At 30.9% G+C, this 26,273-nt stretch overlaps 2 protein-coding genes and 1 non-coding gene across 3 annotated transcripts in view; 2 read left to right on the top strand and 1 right to left on the bottom strand.

The window, feature by feature from the left end:
- The window catches only part of LOC113398553 (uncharacterized), a 28,189-nt gene extending 18,860 nt beyond the window's left edge, over window positions 1-9,329 (top strand). Inside the window, exon 2 of the mRNA XM_026637333.2 lies at window positions 8,231-9,329. Within this exon, the coding sequence (XP_026493118.1) occupies window positions 8,234-9,235 (1,002 nt within the window). The 5' untranslated portion in view covers window positions 8,231-8,233 and the 3' untranslated portion in view covers window positions 9,236-9,329. The remainder of the gene's footprint in view (window positions 1-8,230) is intronic.
- Window positions 9,330-12,454: 3,125 nt separating this feature from the next.
- Window positions 12,455-12,573, bottom strand: LOC113398839 (5S ribosomal RNA). The gene has a single exon (XR_003368933.2). It is a non-coding gene; the product is annotated as a 5S ribosomal RNA (ribosomal RNA).
- Window positions 12,574-16,926: 4,353 nt separating this feature from the next.
- LOC113398552 (T-complex protein 1 subunit gamma) lies at window positions 16,927-25,412 on the top strand. The gene is made up of 12 exons (XM_026637332.2): window positions 16,927-17,066; window positions 17,138-17,199; window positions 17,293-17,469; window positions 17,811-18,008; window positions 18,368-18,492; window positions 19,300-19,495; window positions 20,779-20,933; window positions 21,545-21,713; window positions 22,550-22,642; window positions 23,054-23,168; window positions 23,922-24,097; window positions 24,250-25,412. The coding sequence occupies exons 1-12, from the start codon at window positions 17,036-17,038 to the stop codon at window positions 24,373-24,375; spliced, it is 1,623 nt and encodes a 540-aa protein (XP_026493117.1). The 5' UTR covers window positions 16,927-17,035; the 3' UTR covers window positions 24,376-25,412.
- Window positions 25,413-26,273: the final 861 nt, after the last annotated feature.

The following is a 26,273-nucleotide window of genomic DNA, read 5'->3' as shown; positions in this document are numbered from 1 at the left end:
TAGATTTAAGTGTCTGTTTTTGTTTGGATACAATGAAATAGTACGACATCGAATATATATATTGTAACGTAATTTTGGCGCACGTTACATTTTTACATTCTTTTGAAAACAATTCAACAAAATTATTGAATTTCTAACATGTGTCATCAGTCAATTAACTTTGACAACGATTTCTAAGGTTATGTTTACGCATAATTTAAAATTACCGCTAATTTTGACATTTGAAATTAAATGCACTTTTTATGCACTTCTAAACTAATTGTGAAACTTCTAAACTAAAGCTTCACTTTCCTTCCACTTTTTGAATCGAAATGTGACGCTAATTTATTTTCGAAGTTTTTATAACTTTTGTTTTGTTTTAAACTTTGAATATTGTTGAAAATAGTTGTTTAAATGAACAGTGAGTTCTATTATGAAAAATGGAAATAATAATTTTGATAATCCATGTCGGATTATCAAAATTAATTCCGATATTTGTCGCTTGGTGGGAATTTTTAGAATATTTCCCACGATGCATTTTGTTATTTGTGAAAAATAACCGGAATTGATCGGTTATTTTTCAACGATCTTTTTCAAAGTTATTTATCTACGATATTTTTTGTCATTTATTTTCTTCAATTATTTGATGGATTAATCTCTTCAGTTATTTACGGGATGATATTCTTGAATAATTTTCGGGAATTATTTTCTTTGGCATTATCTTCGATAGGACATTTTCAACGCTTTTCGATGAACATTTCAACTTCATTTCGTTGGATATTTTGAAGATTTAAATAGAAGTTTACTTCTGGGAATTATAATTTGAAGTTTATTTGGTGAAGATGGATTTTTCGAAACTTTTAAGGAAGTAAAACTTTATCACACTAATTTATATGACTGGATCTTGGTATGTAATTTTTTGAACTTTAATTTTTTTTTACATTTAGTGAATATTTGTTTAAGCTTAATTTAAACGGATGTAAACATCCTGGCGCCCGATTAAGTTAGATTTAAATTTAGAATATTATAATAAAATTACTTTTTAATTTTTTTTGAATAAAATATTTATGAACATAGATTTGCTGTTTTTGTAAATCTATTTGTAATGTTAAAATAATTTATCTGACTTCCGGAGCACTTTCTTTTGACGATTTGTTTAGTTTAAAAACTTTTCCAACTCTACCGATTTTATTTTATTTTTTTGCCTCAAAGAAACTTAAATATTTTTTTTTTATTGACACTTTACTCGTCAATATAAACCCACACCCAATTTTAACGTTACAATATGTCGGAGAACATCATTCTTGTTGACATCGTCGTCAATGGTTACGGGCTTAGTGGGCGTCATTAGGGTAAAGAACAAGCACAAAACACAACTATCACGTAATTACAGTATTTTAATTAATATAAAGTCAACAAATTAACACTTTAACGAGTAACAACACCGAGCAGCGGGTTCAGGGCACCGATCTGACCTTTTATAGGCAGTCTTCTACGCTTTTCAAGATCTAACTCGATCTATCCCTTTTTCTAATCAAACAAAATGTATCCGTCAAAACTGTCTTAACCTCTGTCAACCAGATGGCGCCTCGACCCCGCTCGAGGCAAATGCTTCGCTCTGATTGGTCGTTACAAGAAATACAATATTCATAACTTATAAAATGAATATGGTTTATAACTTCTTAAAAAAATGTAACAAATCAAATATAATTAACTAAAGAATTTTAAAAGATGTTAAAATGTAAACAAATAATATTGTGTGTTATACATGCAAACATCAATCAACCCGACTCATATCTTCCTCCGACATATATATGATAGAATATTTCTTGCACTCAATTGCAAACAATAATTTAAAAATAGAACAATATTATTCCTAAAAGAACGCTTACAAAATGCCAGTTTATTAAATTTACAATATCAAAGGAATATCTCAAAATGATACGTAATCATTCATTCAAGCGTCATTACATTCTCTCATTCGTTCGTTCGGTCTTCTTCATTTGGATCCGTCGCTATCGTAACTCTTATCTGTTTAGGAAATTGTCTACCTTCATATTCGCTTACATATACCCAATTGCTATAGGTATTTTGAAATTACGACCAAGAAGTTAATTTATTTATTTTATTGTGTGAATGTGTTTTTTTTATCTTTTGTTGCATTTTAATCATTACATCAGAGTCGTGAATTTACTAATGTACTCAATGAGATTCTGGGTTAAACCCATTGCGTTTTCCCGTCAAAATATTAGTAGCAGCATGAAGTATGAACAGAATTTTTACTGAACAGTTTCAGTGTTTTTTCAGAATTAAGATTAGAATATAATTAAAAGTCACCTTTAGATTGTGTCTTACTCCCTTGCAGTCATTTATTCGCTTTGTATTGTGGTTCCGTATCCAGCTGCAAAATGTATATCACATTTTAAATACCTTTACTTGCAGCGCATCAATGGTGTAAGTATTGGTGTAAATAGGTGAGTGAGCCAGTGTATATGGATGGTCCTTATAATTATATAACTTATTGATTACGTCAATAATCAAAAATTACTTTTTGTAATTACGAATTAGTTTTTGAATGAGACGTCTCCAATTATAAAAGATGTGATTAATAAAAAAATTTTTGTTATATGAAACTTGTAACAATTTTTATAATACCATTTATAAACTGGAGTGCATAAAACCATCCATTAAAAGTTTTAAAGCAAAAAGTAAACCACGGCAGTGCATTCCGGCTTCCATCAGTAATTAACAGTGCGCTCAGCTCTGTTTTATTTTTTACAGAGTGACGGATATCTAAAAACGGCTCCGTTCTACGTGGGCATTGTGTGCGTATTTAAAAAGTAATACACGAATATATTATTTTGTAAATCTACTCAAATTTTTACTGAACTTTCTAGATTAATAATCTTTATTTCGATATATTTACGTTAATATCTCGTTCACTTCCTCTCGAGTTGACGTAGAGTTCTTTCCTAACAAGGATCGTTACGAGGTTACTCCACCACGCCAAATCATTGCGTATTAATGACATGACTCAAACAATACGATGTTTGGGGCAGATGATTTATAAAAACAAAATTAGGTATGTGAGTCTCGGTGGTACCCGTAACATCTACTTTCAACTTGTATAGAACAAGTTGCTGTAGACATACAAACCGTACCTAAATGTTAGATTTGGTTTATATTTCTAGAAAATTAATAAAATAATTTGTTTAAACAAATATATACATCCGATGTCAGTCTTTATAGCTCAATAGACAATTGATTTAATTGTTATATCCTTAATATAAATAACGTGTGTCGGATCAAGTACTCACTAAATTTATTTGATTTATTGACAGAGTAAGTTTGAGTCTTCTATGAGTTGGATAAAAAGTATAATATATGTTCGCCAAAATTCGATATGAATTTAAAATAGTGCATAAAATATATCTGTGAAAATGAATGAATGAATTTTAAATGATTCTGAATGACATATTCTTGTGAATGACTAAAACATAATGTAACCATTGTAACATGAATCAGTTTTCTAAAGCATATTCTAGCACAAAAGCTTTAACACAGACATGACGGTAGGCATAAATCATATCTTTTCAAGCGACCGTCTCAGACTAAAGTACACTCAGTCGGATAATCGGGTACGTTTTAAAGCTGTCACCGGCTTAGCACCCCACCCCACCCTGGCGGCACTTCACGTGCGTTTTGACGCGATTATCATACCCGCCGTATCTGCGCGCAATATTGTTTGTGATGTTTAAGATGTAAGAAATATTAGACAGGGTATTTTAGGATTAAATTAATATGGTACTTTGTACTTTAGTTGAAAAATGAGTGAAATATTTTTTTTTCAAAATTATAATGAAACGAAGTTTTGTTTGAATGAGCACATATTGCAGACAAGATTTAGAGCGATACAAAGAAATACAAAGAATCAAATACAAGTTTGTGTGTGCAATTCACACATGGTAGAAGTGAAATTTAATAATTAAGTTATATGTTTTTTTCGTTCGTGTCTCTGTTGTGACACGTTTATGTTTCATCGAGTTTCAAATTCCAAAGATTCTAGAGTTTTATGAAATAATATTTTTGATTCTAATATTAAAGAATAAATAAAATAACAAGTAAAATTAAACTAAACTATTAGTTGGACGCATGACACCTAACACTGATTAGTTATTATCAGTTATACCCTTTAAGTAATAAATATATTTTTCGTTTGTTGTTGCTAAATATTTGTTCTAGGTTAATAGGATTTAAAAATAAATAATATAAATTTAATTGCATTGAAGAAATATAAATTGTGTTTAATTTAAAATGAATATAACAACGAATTACATAAATTATCTAGTGACTGGTCTGGAAACAAAGAAACTCCTAGCGTACCTATACTCCGGAGCTCTACTCATCCTCGTTGCAAACAAGACTTGCTCTAATCGTTTGTCTGAGATGTCATTTACCGCTTTTCTACATTTATTTACTTACTTTTCTTATAAAATATAAGGAATTAATTTAATGTAGAGTGTGCTTAAAGTTTACTCCGATATGTCGATCCACGGTTCTTGATTTATAATTTTATAAATTGATACGAATATAATTATTATGTTATATTAGAACTATATATATTATATCCTAGATAATCTAGTCTATTATTATATATACGAATATAATTGTATAATACAAGCAAACAGAAGACTTAGTCTTTTAAAAATATTCCTAATTTTAATCGTTAATAGTTATAAATCTAATTTTATTAAACTGTAACTGAACTTGGCATGTACACCGTCGTCTCGCAGACTTAACAAGATAATTTAACACAGAAGGTTTTTAGCAAATACCGCATCCATTTTATAAATACGCTTTGATGTTTCTTACTCCAGTGCAATCTCTTTTACCACCCCGCCATCGGCGAGGTTTTTGAATTTGTTTCCTTTGTGGCGGTTTTAATATGGAAATTAAACGTTCGCAGCCGTGTGGCGGCACACCTTGGTAATCATATTATTTAACGCTAAAACGAATATTCCTTCCTCAACGTAAGGTTGAAAATACTATATTTTCTAGCTAGTGCATAATGAATTTGTCTCATAAATCAAATTCGTTGAAGGATTTAGCCGCGTGATTAAATTTTTTGAATACGGATTCATTGGTTAAGCCTTTTATGTTAAACTTGATTTTATAATCTGTTTACAAGTGTCTTAATATAATATGAAGACAATAGTATTTTTTTTTCTAATAATTTTAAATCAGATATCTTAATCTTGAAACATATTTGATCGATATGTTTTTTTAACTTTAAATATAATCTTCTGTCAAGCTCCAATTAGTTAATATTCGGTAAATTTTTGACACCACTTTAGGGAACTATTTTTCTATAATATAGATGTATACTATAATATGTTTATTACAATGTATCATTAATACATGTCTTTTTAGCATAAAATAAAGTTAAAATTCTTTGTTGTCATTTATAGTGGGTTTCTAAATAAAGTAAAATCTACAATTTCCCCGCTAAGTTTCCTAACACAATAAAGCATTTCACTCGTTTCAGCCGCTGGGAACCGAGCAACGAAAGAATTTCCGATAATTAAAAGATACTCATCGACCGTTTGTAACGTCCTTAACTACCAGTTCTTTCCATTTTCAATTCTTGTTTTTAAACATTTTTTGAGGAAAAACAAACTTGTATTTCAATTAGAAAATTACTTGAGTTACGCAATACTTAAAATATGAACGTAGGGTGGATGAAAGATTTATTTAATTTCAAAAATATTATATAACCTATATTGTGATTTGAATTAATTATGTCAAGTGAAATTAGTCATATCGCCTACAAAAGAACCTATTTAACAAATCCCATAGTCACTTATTGAAGACAAGTTTTAATTTATTCGCCAAACTAAACGACCACTGTTTGTTATATAGGTACACTTATCACAAATAGTGATCTTTATTGAAATGCGCATGTTTAACTTAGTCTAAACATCAGTTCTCTATGAGTCACCACAAATTAGATTTTCAATTTAAAATGTATGGTTTATTAATCTAAGCCTTAAAGTTGATAAAAAATAGTTAAATGGCGATTTAGTTAACAGTACTAAATATATCAAAGCCCATAACTCAAAACATAGACAATAATTTTTTTTCAATCCGGATATAAAACGACGTAGGTTTTGCTTTAGCCGTGCACTGTACTCCCCGGAGCCGCAGGGGAGGCACGGCCGTCATGTTTACCCATCGTCGCGTACGTAAGATTCCATCCCGCTTCACGCTCCGTATCAACTGTTTGAATAGAGATACGCCACTCTGAATTTATTGTGAACATCTCCTCTCCCCCCTCTCTCCCCGCAGCCCTCAGCCATTGTCACAAATCCAATGTATCGCTTTCACTACGAACTCGCTCAATGATATGGTAATGTGACATTTAATTCCAATCATCGAGGGATCCTTTATTAATATAGCAGGCAAGGTCTTTTGTTACAAATTCAATTGTACCATCGCTGATAACATTCGATCGAGTTTCGTTTATCAGCTGCTGTGAAGTTTTAACCTCGATATGAATTAAAATCATTATTCGAATCTACTATTGTATCTTCAAAATAAATGTGCAATTTAGTTCAAATTTCAATAATTTGTATTAAAATCAATCATCGAAGAAAATCATGAAGTATTTGTCAAAATTTCAAAAATGTGAATTTGCATTCGCCGTACAAATGTATTGTGTTAAACTACACAACGCATTTGATCGCTTATATATGAATCTTTGTTTTTATGACATAGGTAGAAAATATGGGCCACCTAAGTGTAAGTGGTCACCGCCGCCCTTATTGTCTTACAGCGCCAGTATACTTAACGATTAACCATTCCTTACATGCGCCACGAACCTTGGAACTAGATTGTACCTAATGCCGTAGTTACACTGACTCACTCCTTTTAAACCGGAACACAACAACACTAAATATTGTTGTTAGGCCGTAGATTATCTGATGAGTGGGTGGCTACCGAGGTGGGCTTGCACGAAGGCATACCACCTGTGCTTATTTATATCTGTTTGTCTCCATTCCATCGAAACTATTTTACAAGCTCTTATTTAACATGCAATGTTTGTTTGTTTAGGTCACAAATCTCGCAAGTTGAATTAGAACAATTTTCCTTTCGTACGGATTTGAAATTCAACATGTTGGCTTCCGATTCCTATGACAATTAATTTTTATGCCAATCATGACCTGATTCTATACCCAGTATTGGCTCCAGATGAATTCCTGAATAGTCAAAAGAGTAAACACGATTTTTTGTATAAATATTCATATAAGTCGTTAAATTATAAGAAATTGATAAATTTCCACTTAGAATTATTAAACTTTTGTCAATAAAAGTATTGTCGCCCACGGCTTCGCTCGAGTTTTATGGGCTTGGCATAAAAAAGTAGCCTACGTCTTCCTTGAGGTTTAAGCTTGCTCTTAATATCGAATTTCATTAAATTGGATTCAGTGTTTTGGCTGCAAAAGAGCAATAGACAGACAGACAGACAGACAAATAGCCAAACAGAGTTACTTTCGCGTTTGTAATATTACCTAGTAAAATTATTGTATTATGTAACAAAACGGGTTTTATTTACTTCAAAGTTTATTTTCATCTTTTTAGAACTAAAGTTAGCTTATAAAAATATTTTTTACCTTTCTTTTATTTAGAAGCAATGGAAACCATAATAAAAATGTTACGAGCAACCGAATCCGACCAGCTATTAGAATGCGGATGTATCTTCATTCGAATATTGGCAATAAAACAGCGCTGAGCTGAAAAATCGATGTCGACAGACGAACCGACAAGTATGCGGGAACATCATGCTATAGACGCCTACGTGTTTGTTTAACAAATCCAATTTTAAAGAGAAACTGACTTATTATGATTTTTGTTATTGCCGTAATAAGCGACTTCTTCTTCTTCGAAAACCAAAAGTATTCATTAAAAAGAAAAATGTTAATAAACTAAATATGCAATCAGTGTAACATATAAAATAAAGTAATTTTTTTTGTACCCAAAACGAATTAAGGCAATAACCATGTTACGAACTCGAAAGCACCTGCGTGATCAATATCAGATTAATTGTAAGGGTGCGCTCACATTTGTGTTATCCAAAATCCTAGTGATCTCGCACCTCATAATTCGATCTTTTATAATTTGTTAAATTTATCCAACTAAAGTAATTTCTAATATTTTTAAATATTGTTAAATAATTGTACTCCTTTGTTTTCAGATAATGGGCTCCGTACAAGAAGAAAAGCCCGCGGAAAGTGCAGCTAAGACACACGTGCGGGAGCTACGGAACACTGAACTTGTTTCCCGCTTGTTAGCAGCCACACCTCCATATCTTTACAGCGCTTTACCACTACAGCCGCATGCATTTTTCTTTAGTGAAATGCTAAGGTCGTTTGTTAACGCTCGTCATGGCTGTCGACCACCGCATTATCACCGTCGCTTCAAGCGTCGTTCTCATAAATACTTTGCTGAAAACGAAACAGAATGGCGACGTGACTGGACTAAGCAAGAGGAGGATAAGAAGGAACCCGAAATGCGGCCTGAAGTTCCACTTGAACTGACCGTAGATAAACAACCGAGATCTTGCGATCAGTCCCCAAGAAGATTATCTCCAAAAGCTGAAGTTCCTAAGTCAAGCAGTCCTGGACCTCCTGGAAGACAGTCCACATTTGTCGATGTTGGTACAGAGGAACTTCCCAAGCCAGCACCATGTGTTGTGAGGAATCCAGTTGAGACTAACGCTGTTCCTCCTTCAAATTTGATATTACCACCTCCACCACCGATGTGGTACCCACCGCTTTACAATCCTCAATTTGGAGTAGATCCGTTAAATTTCTTCATTGATTTACGCGTCTCTGGTCATATTTACGACAGGAAAAGAGCTATGTCAGAAGCAGTAGATCCTAACAGTGTCTCTGAAGTTAGGAATGATGAACCCAATTTGGAAAAAGGACTCGGAAAGGACTTTGGACAGAAACCTCGTCATTTGTCTGCTTTTTCGGTCCCCGTTCGATCAAATCATAGCCAAACTGATGGACCAGACAAATTCTTTGAGCGAAGTAACAGATTTCTAGGTAAACCAAATGGGACGTCGTACATAATGAGAAATTTAAAAAGTGTGTATGAAAATCTGCACTCTACTGATCATAAGGAAGACATAAAGGACAAAAACGAAGAGGCCAAAGGTGAATCATCCGATTTGGAAGAAGATATTATGGACTGAGTATTATTTCACGATATTCAATAATATTATTAAAATAAATAATGATATGATACTATTAAGATCAATTATATTGTTTTATTTCAATGATAAAAAAGTTTGAAATCGATATTTTTTGTGCTAGACAAAAAAATTATAGCAAATTAGATACATACATTTGCTGTTTACATATATTGATACCGAATTAATTTAATTACACGTGTTATTATAATGTTCTTTCTATAGTAATATAAACTAAATATAGGTAGGTACATTACTTTAAGTCGGTCAAACCAGTGTATATAATATAAATCAATCTTTAATATAATTCACACCTTTATGAAGAGATAAATTTAATCTTTGTATTTGAAGCTCATTTGTAATGAGTATTTGCTTATAATTGTTATATGCTCTTAAAAAAGTCATTTTTTCATTCATCATCAACATTAACAAAAAATGTGTAATATTCATACTAATTTGTGTACCTATCTGTCTTTTCCGTACTTTCTCTTGTACTTGTCTCTTGTAATTATATTTTAATAAACAATATATTTTCTTCTTTCGAATTTTAAATCAATGATGCCAAAATGAAAGAAATCGGTGTTCAACTGAACACTCGATACATTTAATAATTCCTTCATTTTAAATTTTAAGATAGTTGTTATGTTGATCTCTAATTTAAATGATCTCAAAAATCAGTGCTAGTCTTTTATCACTAGACGTTTTATTGTTATGTAAACTTGCTTAAATGTTGTAAATAAATATAAGTAGAATAGTAAACGTTTTATTTTGTTAAAACTATTTAAATATTTTTTGTCTTTAACGTTAGATCTCTAATAAAATATTTAAACGTAATTGATTGTTTCTTTATCTAGTTATCCAATTTATTATAATATCAATTTCTGGCAACCCTGGCTTTGAACGAGTGCAATAAAATTTGAAGAAGGTATATTTTTTCATAACGTTTATTTATTCGTTTAAATAAGTATATCATAAATTACAGTAATATAAATTAATTGTGAAACATAAATCAAAATTATTTTGTCTATGACTTATATGTATATACTAAATATTTGTATATATTATTTTATTTAAATTTGCGTTATTTTAAGTGCCAAGATATTTTTTTTATTGTTACAGCTACAATACATTTATCCGACAATCTGATAATCCGATAATCCTACTACCCTCACTCTTCCTATCGGTGAGAACCACATCAATATCCGTTGAGTAGTTTAGAAGAAGTTAGCGGAGAAACAGAGAGAAACAGAAACCGACTTCGATTTATAATATTAGTTGATTTTATTACTATATGAATGTTTTATGTTTTGTTGAGTATCTATTATATTAGAAACTTAATAGAAAAAATAATTTAATTAACTGACACACAACATGAAAAGTTCAAAAACCTATTACGGTTATACTTTAAGATTGTTTAAGACTAGCAGTGTCCTTAAAGGTTAAGGTAATATATATTTTTGTAGAATTTACGTATCATACAAAAGTTGAACTACAAGTTTGGCGGCAAATTTTGATAATAAAAGAGAGTCGATCGATTGTTATATTACTCAATTTATTTTTTATATTTATATTTTTTTTATATAGAGACAACATCACATACTCTGATCCCAATGTAAGTAGCTAAAGCACTTGTGTTATGGAAAATCAGAAGTAACGACGGTACCACAAACACCCAGACCCAAGACAACATAGAAAACAAATTAACTTTTCTACATCGACTCGGCAGGGAATCGAAACCGGGACCTCGGAGTGGCATACCCATGAAAACCGGTGTACACACTACTCAACCACGGAAGTCGTCGAATCAATTAATTCAATCAATTGAAAATTAAATCCATAGTAAATATATACGGAACAAATAATGTAATAGCAACACTATAATTTATATCGATTGGCTTGACTAGTAGTTGTGCTTATAAACGCACTAGCGACCCGACCCGGCTTCGTACGGGTGCAATGCTGATACTAAATATACTACAGAATATCTTACATTTTTCACAGCTTTTTTATCATTAGACAATACAAACCGCTATGGCCCTGCATTTTAAATCTGTAATATTTTTCAAAATATTCATTTAAATTACATGCTGTAAAGGGCCATATTGATCTTATATTAAATTGCATAATCTGTACTTAAGGTACTTTATTAGATAAGGATTAATGCTGTATTGCCTAAAATCGCTTCAGAAATAAGCCATTATTTCTCGTAAAATGTAAAGGATAAAAATGGTTATTGAGGGTTATTCCTAAGAGATATACCAAAGTGGATTTTTGTGAAGACCTTTTTAAAGTGTACAATACTGTAGTACCTACATTATTTTGATCTATCTGGTAGAGTTCAGCCAGCGTTTGTAATGTAAGCGCAAAAAATGTGTTTATTTACGACGTCACTATAGAAACCTCTAAAATAAATAATCAGTGTTTCTCTGCTATATTGTCAATGCAATTATATATACATATAAACCTTCCTACTGAATCAATCTATCTATTTAAAAAAACGCATCAAAATCCGTTGTGTAATTTTAAAGATCAAAGCATACACAGGGACAGACAGCGGTAAGCGACTTTGCTTTATACTATGTAATGATGTTGATATGCAGTTACACGCACACAAGCTTAAAAATGACAAAAACTGAGTAGCGGCAATTTGAATAAGCGCTCGTAAGGATTGAAAAAGTTTTGAAAAAAATAATTTGTTTGTATTATTTATTATACAACGATTACGCGGATTTTGAACCCCTCGTATAAATTTCGCATATAATGTACAACCAATCAGTGTATCATGATTGAGTAAGCTTTAAACATCTTAATTAGGCTAAAAAGCTCTTGCACATCCGTGTAACAGTAGATCATTCTCTGATGAAATAATCCATGTTCCGTGTCAGTGGTAGATTCCCGTTTAGTTCAACTGTACAATGTAAATTCCAATAAGTTTCTTAAAGTCTATTTGAACAAAGAAGGTGTATTTTGATTAAATTCTTAAAACCTGTTTTTTTCTCATCTTTATACTTACTCATAGTGAATGTGAATTCAATGCACGACTAGAACGTCAACATAATAATTGTATATAATTGTCTTTCAATTTATTGTTTTAACATTCCTTTGAATTTCTTTTTTATTTTCAATGGGATCCAGACTGAAAACAATTTGACAAATGATACAATAACTCTATGACTATAAATATTAAAATGTATTTTGTATTTAACAAAATATATCAAAAAAGGCCAACGACACGCGGTGTTCCCAGGCGGTCACCCCTCCAAGTACTGAACGCGCCCGACGTTGCTTAACTTCGGTGTTCGGACGAGAACCGGTGTATTCAACGTAGTATGGACGTTGGCGATTTAAGATTGAAATTTTACGATTATAATCAGTAAGAATTTATTTATGTCTTAAAAGTTATAACAAATCCTTGATTAAAAACAAACGTTTAAACATTTTTTTAAAGGAAGGAAACTGGCACCGTTTTTATTATAGTTACTAAATTGGTAAATACGACTTGATTAAAAAGACTCAATTATATCTCAATACGTTGTTGGTTAATTAAACACAAGGTTAAAATAATTACGACATTTACTTGGCTTTATGCAAGTCCGTCCGGCTAGGTCCCGACATATATTCTACCGCCAAACAGCAATACATAGTATTATTGTGTTCCAGTTTGAAGGGTGAGTGAGTAAGTAAAGACACAATTATGGGGTTCGCTTTTGTTTCCAGTCTTAAAAAGTGAGGTAAAACTAAACTACTTTTAATAAGTTATAAAATGAAGCCGTGTCCTAAACTCTTGACAAAAGTTACTCTATATGTATACGGAGCTATATCATATTCGATGTTATTAATGAATAATGTTTTAAAAATATAGAATATTGTATCATTATTAATAGAATGAATGTCGCACTGGCGCTGAAAAAAATACTTACTGAATTTCAGGCACGGTCTACACTAATACTTGGATCTAAGCTTAAATAGAACTAAGCTAAGTAATGGCTAAACCAAATTGAATTGAACAAAATATAAATGAATATCTTGTCTTGACTTAACTTAGTGTAGTTGTGGGGTACATAGCTACACTAAGCTATTTATAATAATAATAATAATACATTAAAAGACCAAGGTATCAATTTATAGGAGAGTAATTTAAAATTAAACAAGGAGTCACACGGCTCACAGCTCTCAAGCAGCCATAATTATTTTCTGCAGTCCTAGATTTTTTATTTGGAGAACTAGGCTGGAGTAAACCTGGTCTAAATATTAATAGGGAGCTACTGAGTCGTCTTAGGTTTGCGAATTAACTTGATATCCATAACTGGTATCTAGTAAACTTTCAAACTTCTTATACTAAAGCAACTATATAAAGAAAGCAGACTAGTATTATTACGAGTAGTATTTACATCCGTAAGAGTACTAAACCTGGTAGTTACCAATCACGCACAGACGGAAATTACGATTAACAACACCGCCAATGTTTGATTGGTGATAATGTTTTACCTAAAAAAAATATTAAAGGTAAAATATTTAAGGATCCAAGAATCCCAAGGGTCTTAAATATATATATATCCATAACATAGAAAAAATATTGGGCAGTGAATAAAAAAATATATTCAAGACCTTGAGGCGTGTTAGTAGAGTAGCATTTTGAATTTAAAAAGAAAACATAACGTAAGATAGAATTATTAAAAAATCATAAGAATTAAAACAAAATTATTAGTTATAAGATTTTCATCAAAAAGAAGAAGGGATTGACAAGATAAAATAATTAGAGAAATAGCGGATGTCATATGGAAGAGAAGGGCATCAGGCAGAAGAATATGATTACCTCTAAAGGAGGACTATACCATGAAGTGAAGCGAGACACACAAAAACATACATAATAAAGAGTCTATTCCAATGAACTAATCATATTATTCAATATAAATCATGATTTTATTTTATTGTTATAAATGATTTATTGATGTAGAATTAATTAAAACAATTAATTCTATTTTATTTTATTACAAATCATATTTAATATGGTATTCTACTACTGTAAAAGAAAGTTATTTGTTAAATAACTGCTGCTAGTTATTTGTACGGTGTATTTATATGAGTTGTATGTATCACTCTCGAAATTAATTAATAACATATTTCTTTATTGGTTAAGTTAAGCAATTAAAGTAAAACAATACAGTAATGTAAGATAATGTTATAACAATGTTCCCGGTTCCAGCGTATCCAGAAGAGAGCTTAAATTTCCCGCCAATGTTTTCTGTTTTTTTTTAATGTTGCCCGCCTCAAAAATCGTAGCGACAACACTGTTTGTTAAAGTACTTCAATATGTTGATTTTCCTAACAAAAAACCACAAAATAAATACACTTTTTATTACCGCAAAAACGCTGTCAGTCATTTTGATGACGTCAGATTGTTAAAAACAACAGTCGAAGTACGACCGGTCCTCATTCAACGTTAACAGCTATAAGTATTTGGTTATTTTTTTGGAAAATAATAAATGAATTACAATCTCTATCGTTGGAGTATAATGTAATAATTACTTTAAAACTCCAGATAAGTTGTTTATCAAAGTGGTAGATGATATTGAAAATATAGAAATGACAGTTTTTGCCTATCTGACGCCACACCAGGGCGGCTCGTGGTTTAGGTCACGTGATATACAGAAAATTAATTTTGATATAATAAATTAATAATGCGCTTTTATGACTCAATATCCAAATATTTAAGTATTTTTCTACATATATTTTAGTTTTTTTTTAATTTCATAATTTATTTTTCACTACCAAAAATACCTATTGATTGTGTTGATATAAAATTTGCACTTATCTTACTAAAAATTTTATATAAAACTAAATATATCATCAACATATTAAGTCTTAAAAGAAAAATAAATAATTGTAATTTGATCGTAATATTTTTATTATAAGAATATTAAGTACCAAAATGTGTAACATCGTAACATTTAAAAATCGGTTTCAAAAATTTTATGAAGTACTTACGCCGTCTTTGTGCAAACCAACATTTAAGCAAACATTAATAAACAATTGTAAAGAAACTTGAAAGTAGTCAAAATATCTATAGAATTAATAAAATTTGTAATATCCATTTTTAATTTTATAAGAAGAGTTAATTGACTTTGCAATCCATTCGCAACTTAACTTTTATATGTAACTAGCTATTGCCCGCGGCTTTGCTCGCGTGGAAATTGATTATATTACAGAATAATTTAAAATATTATGTTAATTTAAGACCTCATTTGTGGTTCGACTTTCATGGGCTAGATACACCAGACTGCTTACATAGCTTACTCTCGAACAGGCTATTTAGAACTGTCTATGCGAAAAACAGTCTTCTCTTATATCTACACCGGCCATTTTAGAAATTTGACCTTGTGCTTTATTAATAGTCATGGTGAAGCATACTTTAAGCTAACTAGCTGACTGTATTCTCTTGAAATTAAAGGGGTATTCTGATGGTATCAAAGATATTCGTGGAATATACACTATTTCCCTTTTAGTACATCCAGTGATAACTGTAACCTATGACATTACGATAGAGAACCCTTACTATTAATCTGGTGCCGTTGCATAATTTTTGAGGTCTTAAATTCCTCAGTGACATTATTGGCGCGCCATACTTCTAACATAAAAAATTACGGGCTGCAAGACTAACCTATATACGAAATTTCAACCATTATTTCAACCCTTAGGGTTAGAATATCCGGTAACGCTTAAATACATATCTACTCATTTCTCATCAGTATCTCACCAAAAAAATTGTAATGCTTATAACTTCAAAAACGACGGATTTCCAGACTAACCTATATAAGAAATTTCAACACCTTATATATCCAGAAACTCTTAAATACATATCTACTCATGTCTCATCAGTAGCCCAAAAATAAAGATTAATGCTTATAACTTCAAAAATGACTGATATCCAGACTAACCTACAGAAGAAATATCAACCCCTAGGAGTAGAATATGCAGAAATGCTTAAATACATGTCTACTTATTTCTAATTAGTAGCCGAAAAATAAAGATTCATGTTTTTCACTTAAAAATGACGGAGTTCCATACTAATTTTCAACCCTTATTTCACCCCGCAGAGGTAGAATATCAAGAAACGCTTAAATACGTATCTACTCATTTTTAACCAGTATCTCAAAAGTAAATCTTCATGTTTTTACCTTAAAAAAATACGGTATTCCCTACAAACTTTCAATCCTTATTTCACCCCTTTAGGGGTAAAAAATCCGGAAACGGTTAAATACGTATTTACTTATTTTAAATTAGTATCTCAAAAATGAAGTTTCATGTTCCTAACTTAAAAAATGACGGACTTCCATAGAAACGTTCAATCCCCATTTCACCCCCTTAGGGGTTGAATTTCCAAAATTCCTTTCTTAGTGGATGTCTACTCAATAAAACGATCCAACTCACCAAATTTCAAGGCCCTAACTTTAATAGTTTACGCTCGGCGATGATGAATCAGTCAGTCAGGACTTGTTATTTTATATATATATATATATATATAGAAGAAGATTAAAGATTAAATTCTAAAAATAGATTGAAATTTACAAAAAAATACGTATCTTTTTAGTTATTTCGGAATCAATTACATTTTTGTATTACTCCGAAAAAACTAATATCCTATAGTGTTGAAAAAATCTTTATATTATAAAATATATTATAGTTAATTTTTTATACTGGCAACACAAATTTAGTCACCACGCGATTTGTGAATTTGGTCAATTTTTCTTTTGTGGAAGTTCTCTTAGTTTGATCTTGTGATTATAATTTAATTGTATCAAAATGTATGGACAGCAACCGATAATAGTTTTGAGTGAGTAGAGTTTGTGGACTCTGTATGTATTATTCGTTTACATTTGATACTAATGTGAGATACTATTTCAGGCCAAAACACAAAACGTGACTCCGGCCGGAAAGTTCAATTGGAGAATATTAATGCTGGAAAGGTGAATTTCAGTTAAATCTGTTTGAATAATGATATTTTTCATCAGTACCTATCGTTTGGTCCTAAAACAAGTTTTATGTTATGTTTATTTTAGACAATAGCAGACGTTATTCGAACATGCCTCGGGCCTCAGGCGATGTTGAAAATGTTGATGGATCCGATGGGTGGAATTGTGATGACAAATGACGGCAATGCCATACTCAGAGAGATTACTGTTCAGCATCCAGCAGCTAAAACTATGATAGAAATAGCAAGAACACAAGATGAAGAGGTTATATATATTTACTATTTAACTAGTCATGTCTTGAATGAGTGATTTTTATTTTAAATATCTGTAATAAGTCTATATATACTTTGATAATTTACAAGATTCATTTACATTTCATTACTCTGTAAAATATATATACTTTTAAACAATATATTGAAATATATATATATCTTTGAAATTCCTTAGTAACTGTGATTGTAATTTTTAATTAACTAAGATATTTTATTTTAAATACATAAACTGTGAACACTAAACAAAATAATGTTCCAATATTGTATATATAAAGTTAATTAATAATTAAATGCCTTACGATGAAATAAAATATTAGAAATATAATTTTTTAGGTTGGAGATGGCACAACATCTGTAATTGTACTAGCAGGAGAGATGTTGGTTGTTGCTGAACCCTTCCTTGCCCAAAACATTCACCCAACAGTAATCATCAGAGAATACAGACAGGCCTTAGAGGATGCCGTTAAGTTGCTGGAAGAAAAAATCTCTATACCTATTGATCTTAATGATAGGGATAAGCTTAAAGAAGTTGTGAGTATGAAGTTTTGATCTAAGTTTAATATGCATTAGTCATGAATTGTCACAAAATATTAACAAAAGGAAAAGTTGTGTTCTTGAATAAGATTAACATTATTCTCTTTCATATTGTAACTTTAAAATCGATGATGCATTGTTATAAAAAGTTGAAGTAAAGATCAAGTCAAGTCAAGAAATTTAAAGATATGGCAATAAAATAATTAGTGCTTCTTTTGAGCCCATATACATACATTATATGCGTTAAGAGGTAAAATGTCAAGCTGAAATACATAAAAAACTTTTTATAAATTATTTAAATGAAAATATAAATACTTATAATATACTATATATCTATAATACTTATTATATTTCAGATTCGATCCTGTGTAGGCACAAAATACATTGGTCGTTGGGCTGACTTGGCCGTAGATATTGCTCTAGATGCAGTCAACACAGTCACTGTCAATGAAAATGGTCGTGTTGAAGTTGATATTAAAAAGTGAGTTATTGTTTGGTGTCAGAATTATATCATTTACTTTCTTAATTTAATTAAGTTTTTATTATTCAAAATATTATTACTAAAGACCAGCATTTTACACATTAATTATTTAAACTAATAGTTAAATATAGTTTGTATAGGTATTTATACTAATATTATAAATGCGTAAATAACTGTGTGTCTGTTGGTCTTTCATGGCCAAATTACTGAACCAAATTTGATGAAATTCAGTATGGAAACAAGTTTTATGAAGGGAAGTCAAAGAAAGTCTTTTATGTCTAACCCCTAAAATGCAAACAAAGCAAAGGATAAAGAGTTGTTAATATATTTTTATAATTAGTTTTATGTGGTACCACCCATTTTGAATTAACTCTACATTCTGTGAAATAATGACAGAACAATAATAGTGGAAAAATGTGACTTGGTCCAATAAGTTTTACTGCTAATACAAAAACCTTTTATATGATGTATGTAATTAAATATGTGTAATTTGACTATGACATAGCAAATTAAATTGAATATTTATTTCTTGGGAATGAAAAACTTTGCATAAGTTATATTGGTGATGAATTTTTGAAGGTATATGACGGCTGTCACTGGCTATATTTTATTTTACTACTACACTATACTGGTCAATATTGCTGTGATAAGATGCAACCAAAATTGAAATTATCCTGAGTGTGGCAGTGCATAGATGTAACATAATTCGGTGAAAACTTCGTGTTTCAACCCTGAGTGATTACTATCGAAAATTTGATTAGGTATCATGATTAAATTATGCTTTAAATTTCTCATATCTGGTTATAGTTATGCTAAAGTGGAGAAGATTCCCGGAGGTACAGTTGAAGAGTCAAAAGTATTAAATGGTGTGATGATCAACAAAGATGTAACTCATCCAAAAATGCGTCGTTATATTGAGAATCCACGTATCATCCTTTTGGATTGTCCTCTTGAGTACAAGAAAGGAGAGAGCCAAACTAATATTGAGATTGTTGGTGATCAGGTAAGCTTATTCACATGAATATGCTGTAGTTTTTATGTAGTGTTAATTAAACATAGTCAGTCAGAAAATGGAAACTAATGACTCTTATTTTATATATACTCTATTCCAATGGAATGGAATAGGAAAGAACCAAAACAAACCGTACTTTTCAATATCCCGAGTGTTTTGTTGAGAAGTCCGCTTTATGATTTACTACAAACAGTTCCTGATTACTATATCTTCGTTTTTAATACAACAATATTTCACTTAACTACGTAAATCAACTTATAATTTGACTTCCAAAGTAACGAAAACATTTTTGCCGACATTCAAAATGCCATTTTTCGGTGAACGAACAATTAAAATGGAGGCCTCACTAAGGTTGTTCACTAAAAGAATGGAGAATGAATAAATTTATACAGATAAAAAATATATTATTTTAGTTTTAACATACACTTTAGATTTTTTTTTTAAATATATATTTATTTAATTGGTTATAATATGGATTATAATATAATATAGAAAGTTACATATTGTTCGATAAAAATGTTATTATTTTATATAGTAAGGTATAGATAAAAAATTTGAAAGAATTAATTCATTTTATAGAAATAAAAAATCTTAAAATATAGGTCTGTTTTATGCCAAGCAACACTTGATTTATAGTTTTGAAAGTAATACAAAAGTAAGATATTATTCGGAATTATCAAAAGGTTTTTTCTTACGACCTGGCTTTCTTTAAGCGAACTGTAATTGTAACCGATTTAGTATTTACAACCTTTTGCTTTTGCCTACTGACTTTTGATTTGCCATCAACACGGCCTACGCTGATTGAACATTACTTATTCGGTTTGAAGATTAAGATAAGATGTTATTTTTAATTACATTTTGTTTTTTTTTTCAAAAAATGTAATGCTAAGAAATGTATTTCAAGGTCAAAGTCGTTTTAGATGTAAGAAAAAGTAAGTGTTTCTTTGAAAGATATATAAAATTTTATTTATTCAAAATCTTAGTATTATAAAATACGTCATGTCTTGAAAATGCCACATCATTATTGAAACATACAATGTTTCTTTTTATTAATGATGGAATAAAAATCTATTCATATAAATGACATTGTGAGTGTTTCTATGACTTATCACTGCAAATAACTACCTCTTTATAAGTTAATAAGGCTATTTGCGAAATACCACAAACCAAATCAAAACTAACGACCTAATTTTTATTTAAGCTTAAAAATGCTGCTATCTAAAAATTTGAATATGTACCTTCTTTCTTGCAATTTATATCAATTAAATTTGTAGGACTTTACCAAACTATTACAATTGGAAGAAGAGCATGTCCAACGTCAGTGTGAAGACATCATTGCATTGAAACCCGATGTTGTGTTCACTGAGAAGGGCGTATCTGATTTAGCACAGCATTATCTAGTCAAGGCTGGAATTACAGCTATTCGCAGGTGAGATAATTGATGAAAATATTATTATCTTTATACAGATGTTCTAAAGATAATATTGCAAACAGACCAGCTCATGATTATTTTTGAAAAACAAAATTCTAAGTAGTTATAGTTTTGAGACTTAAATGTCTCAATATTGTAACAATTATTTTGCAATAACTATGCAACTTTAGGTTGTGACTGTTAATAATATAACAAACTATAACTTTTAAAGATCATTTTAGATTTTGGTATTCTCTATATAGTAGCAGTATACTAACATAACTAGCTTTACTGAGATGGCCTTGCACAAAACATTGGCAAGGTTAGTGTAGGTCCATTTGGGTTTGCACTACCAAGTCTTATAATTTTTTGATTTCTGTTGTTTTCTGGTTGAAAAAGTTTTCAGTAGTTATTTTATTTAGTGCCAATGTCCAATGGCATTTTCATTATGCCATGAGCATCCCTTGCTCTTCCTGTGAGTTGAAATAGTATCTATTTCAATTTTTTTTAATCCCAGTAGTTTTTCACTTTTGTCTTCAGTGGTATCCATAGATAGTAGACCATGTCATCAGACCTCTACATTTATTTTCATGTTTTGCAATTTCATATAATACATAATTTTCGCGCAGACTGCGTAAAACCGACAACAACCGTCTAGCGAGGGCCTGCGGCGGCACCATCGTCAACCGTACGGAGGAGTTAAAGGAGAGCGACGTGGGCATGCAAGCCGGACGCTTCGAGGTCAAGAAGATCGGCGACGACTACTTCACATTCGTTACTGAGTGCAAGAATCCCAAGGTGTGTTTTTTTTTTTTAATATACAGAAGTAGACTAGTAGTAATGATTAATTTAAAAGGCAGGTTGCAGTTAATTTATCAAACCGTAAAAGATGTAGACTTATAAAAAAATCTTCTTAATTAGTTTACATATAATTTATATTATAAAGTTGAGACGTCCTTTAAGTATAAAGAAAAAATTATTCAGATGTAAAGCTCCTCCATGACTAAATATAAAACGTTAATTTGATAAGATGTAAAACAACAGAATTGATTAAAGATATACTGCAAAAGCTTTTGCAATTTACAAATAATTAAGGAGCTTTCGATACAATGTATTAAAAAAAATTTGCTGTTCCTCAAATGAAATGCAGTAAATGAGTTGTAGTAGATCAAACCTTTTTTAAAGTTAAATCAACTTTGTTATGAAACTTATGTTGCTCTTACATTTAATTGAATACAGACAAAATGCTGAACAATCATTTCACGAACAATTATAACATATCATATAAATATATTAAATCATGCTCTAATACGAATTAATCGTCGTAATTATAGTTAACTATCGCAATAAATTATAGGGAAACATCTCTATTGATTCTTATTACTATAATAGAAAAAAATATTATTAATTTAATATTTTTATTTTTAAATCCACTTGTCAAATAGAGGTGATTGAACATAAACTGAAATAGATGTGTGGTAACTAAACTTTGTGCCACTTATTGCAAATCTATGTAAATAGATTTTTGGGTTTTTGGGTTGGACATATCGTAAAATTGTTAATGTTAAAATATTTAAATTATTTTACAAGTTTTTTGTATATTTTGACTAAAGAGTTCGTATGTTTTTTTTCAGGCTTGCACAATTCTTCTACGCGGTGCGTCTAAGGACATATTGAATGAGATCGAGAGGAATCTCCAAGACGCTCTACATGTCGCTAAAAATCTGGTTAGTTATCCTTAAAATTATATAAACAGTTTTTGAAACTGATAAAAAATCTTCTGTTCTAATGTGGTCTTTGACATAAGAGCAAAACAAGACAAAACTTAGTAACTGACTGTTTCATTAATTCTAAAAGAAAACAAATTCGTTCTTCAATCCAAATGAAGAAGTAAACTTTGGATTTACATATTCCATGGGATCTGGATACTATGGATATACAACAAATTTCCCATAATAACTTCGCCTGCATTTTAAATACAATTTTTGAATACCATGGTACCAAAGGTTATCAAAGATTTCGATCAATGATATTACTGCAACCCACTGACAAAGTTGGTAACGTGTCCCCTGTATCTGGAATAGGCTATACAACCTTGTTTCCCATGCAGAACTCGTACAAGGATGTCGTGATTCCAGGTGCTGAACCCCCGCCTGGTGGCCGGCGGCGGCGCGTGCGAGCTGGCCGTGTGCAGCGCGCTGGCGGCCCGCGCGCCGCACGCCACGCCCTACCGCGCCGTCGCCAGCGCGCTCGGTACGCACAAACTGATACTATACAACAATCGTTAATATTATAAACGCGACAGTGGGTTTCTTTCACGTCCAATTTACTCAACCGATCATCATAAAATTTCGTCACGTCTGTGGTATACATAACGCAACGCCGTGAGCGAAAGCTAGTTTAGTAATATATATACTTTTAAATTAGGATATAGCTCTATAGTGTGATACTATTTTATTTGAGTCAATTGGTATTAATAATACAAATATTTTGAATTAATTAGCTTGCATGCATGAATGTAGTCATAAGCAGGCATTAATATTTTTATTCAGAATAACTATAGATAGAGATCTCGATATAGTACGACATAATTTAAATGTTAGTATCGACAATTAAAAAAAAACAATCAATCGTCATTTTGGCGAATGTATTTGGTTATATGACATTACAAATTATTACGTTTGCTTAAAGATCATTTTCGCATAGCAAATAAATAAAGATTGATGATTTCGAAGTCACTTAATTCGGATGTGATCGGTTTTACGAATTTTACTGATTCTACATCTAAGTTGTGTCGTACTATATCTTTGTATTACATCCAACAAAATTATTACGGATCTATTATGAATACTCTGCTTAGCTACAAAAATATTGCAAATTCGATTCCCACTCCTACTATTGTATCTCTAAACTTAATACAAGCTTTACGCTAAACTGGAGTAGAAAATAAGAATACTAATAAATCCTAAGACAAACTTTGTCTTACATGACGTTATCGCATTTCAGAAATAATCCCGCGCACGCTGGCACAGAACTGCGGCGCCAACACCATCCGCACGCTGACCGCCCTGCGCGCCAAGCACGCCGCCGGCAGCGTCACCAGCGGCATCGACGGCGACTCCGGAGACATCGTCGACATGGCCATCAAGGGCATCTGGGAGCCGCTCGCCGTCAAGCTGCAGGTATGGGCTCACAGTCTGAAACATGTTACTAGCTGTAGTTAATTAGACAAACATTTTCACAGCTTATGTATACATGCTCCTTTAGTAATGGTGCATTTTTACATCTGTTGACTCAATGGCAACAATAATAAAATTTCATATAAAAATTGCAGGTATACAAAACAGCAGTAGAGACCGCAATCCTCTTGCTCAGAATCGATGACATTGTATCCGGCTCCAAGAAGAAGAACAGCAACGAGCCCACTGCCCCGGCCGAGGCAGCTGCTATGCAAGAATAAACTATCAATATTTAATTATGAATATATTAAACAATTATTATAATAAACCGCACTGTGACTAACGAAATTTATTAATCTTACATCAGCTAGAATGTATAGTTGATTATCAAATTTCACATAATTCTCAAGACCAATATACTAAATTAATTTTTAATTTAATGAGTAAAGGTTATGAGATTAATTGGAATGAAAGTAACTTATACCTTTGTTGCGTTAAGTAGCGCAACCATACTATACTACTATAAATAGTAATTTCACAAGCAAAACATACATTTGTGCATAGCAAACCCATGCATAATATGTCGATTGAATGAGATTGAAAACTATGAAATTTTCAATCACAATTCAATTTGATTTCCCTATTTTTACAATGTAAGTGTTGGTTATTATAATAATTTGTCCTTATTTTTAACACATTAACAAGGGCCTTAAGTGCTGATTGCGTTAGATTGTACGCTAGGAATGAACGAATCCATTAAACATATTTTTCAATGCACAAGAATGAACATGTTTCCTTATTTATGTCAGAGGCAGGAAGAAGGGAAAAGGATCGTGTTTGTTTTTTTATAATCTGTTTTAGCTCGAGAGGAAGTTTTAGAGATTTTTCAAACAATTTGTAAATCATCACATTTTTGTTACTTGTTTCGCTTTAAAACTTTTATTAGGTCTTTTGAAATGCTTAGCTTACATGCGACCTGAATTTTTTTTACAGGAGTATAAAAACCCGCGAAGTTAGTTTGTCTTTAAAAAAATACATTGTTCATTATCTACGACAAAAGTCAAAAGTATTCAGAAAACTAAAGAACATAATTAAATATTTAATAATGTTATGAAGAAACTAGCTTTTTTAATTTAGTGTTAACACGATGCCTTACGTTCAATGAAATCTATGAAAATAGACAAGTAATGTTTAGTTTTAATTTTTTTCTCGTTATTTATGGTCACACTGTTGTGTTTACGCTTTGCGAGTGCGCGTTTATGTTCGAGAATGCTATTTTTAATTGAACAATAATAGTATTAAAATATATATCTAATAATTTGTTATTTTATTTTATAATTTCCTTGTATTTATATTGCCTAACATAAAAAGAGACCTGTCCAACCTGATATTCACTTTTGACGGTTATATTAGAACGCCACTTTTTATAAATACGCTTATACCTGACTTTAAAATGCGTCTAAATGCATAATCTTATTTGATTATATTATTTACGACTACATACAATCTTACATACATTTTACTATAGTAAATGTATCCATTTTTTAAATAATAATTATAGTTCATGTCGCATTACAAATATAATTAAATATAATTACATTCTATGGTTCTTAGTGGCTGATCGAATGTTTTCGATTCAAATTGGTGATTTTATACATTATCATAGTAGAATCTTTTACAGTATTCAAATTTAAAAAATATATATAAATCAAACAATCCTAAATACCTATATATTTTGATGAAGAGTGAAAGATGGGCTTCAACTGTGGATTTTGTCTATTGAAAATTGAATAACTAAATAAATTATTACAGGTTTCCTTAGAAGAAATGTATTCATTAAACTTTATAACTCTTAACTCTATAAAGTTTAAACAAATATCTTAGAATATATCGCAAATAGTAATATTAATATAAATAATTATACGTGCGGTTATCATTCGGTTAGGTAGTCGTCGCGTCGCAATGCAATGCCTATTCCAATGGAATTAGTAAAATAGATAAACAAACCTTAGATTTACGTATATCATGAGATTTGCTTATAACTCAGCTATATTGTGCACTACTAAGAGATTATGATTAATATATCTTTATTTATAAAACAACACTATTACACCTAAATACTTATTTGATCTTTAATTTTACTTCCAAAATTCCGATAACAGTTTCGTCGACATTCAAA

The sequence above is a fragment of the Vanessa tameamea genome, chromosome 14 (assembly GCF_037043105.1).
Source record: "Vanessa tameamea isolate UH-Manoa-2023 chromosome 14, ilVanTame1 primary haplotype, whole genome shotgun sequence".
Classification (NCBI taxonomy): Eukaryota; Metazoa; Arthropoda; class Insecta; order Lepidoptera; family Nymphalidae; genus Vanessa; species Vanessa tameamea.
The sequence above is the reverse complement of the archived record's forward strand: the minus strand, read 5'-3'. Positions and strand labels throughout refer to the sequence as shown.

Coding starts and splice junctions, on each gene's coding strand:
- LOC113398552 (XM_026637332.2), top strand. CDS start 17,036: ATGTATGGACAGCAACCGATAATAGTTTTGA. Junction 17,067..17,137: donor GCAACCGATAATAGTTTTGA/GTGAGTAGAGTT, acceptor ATACTATTTCAG/GCCAAAACACAAAACGTGAC. Junction 17,470..17,810: donor CAAGAACACAAGATGAAGAG/GTTATATATATT, acceptor ATAATTTTTTAG/GTTGGAGATGGCACAACATC.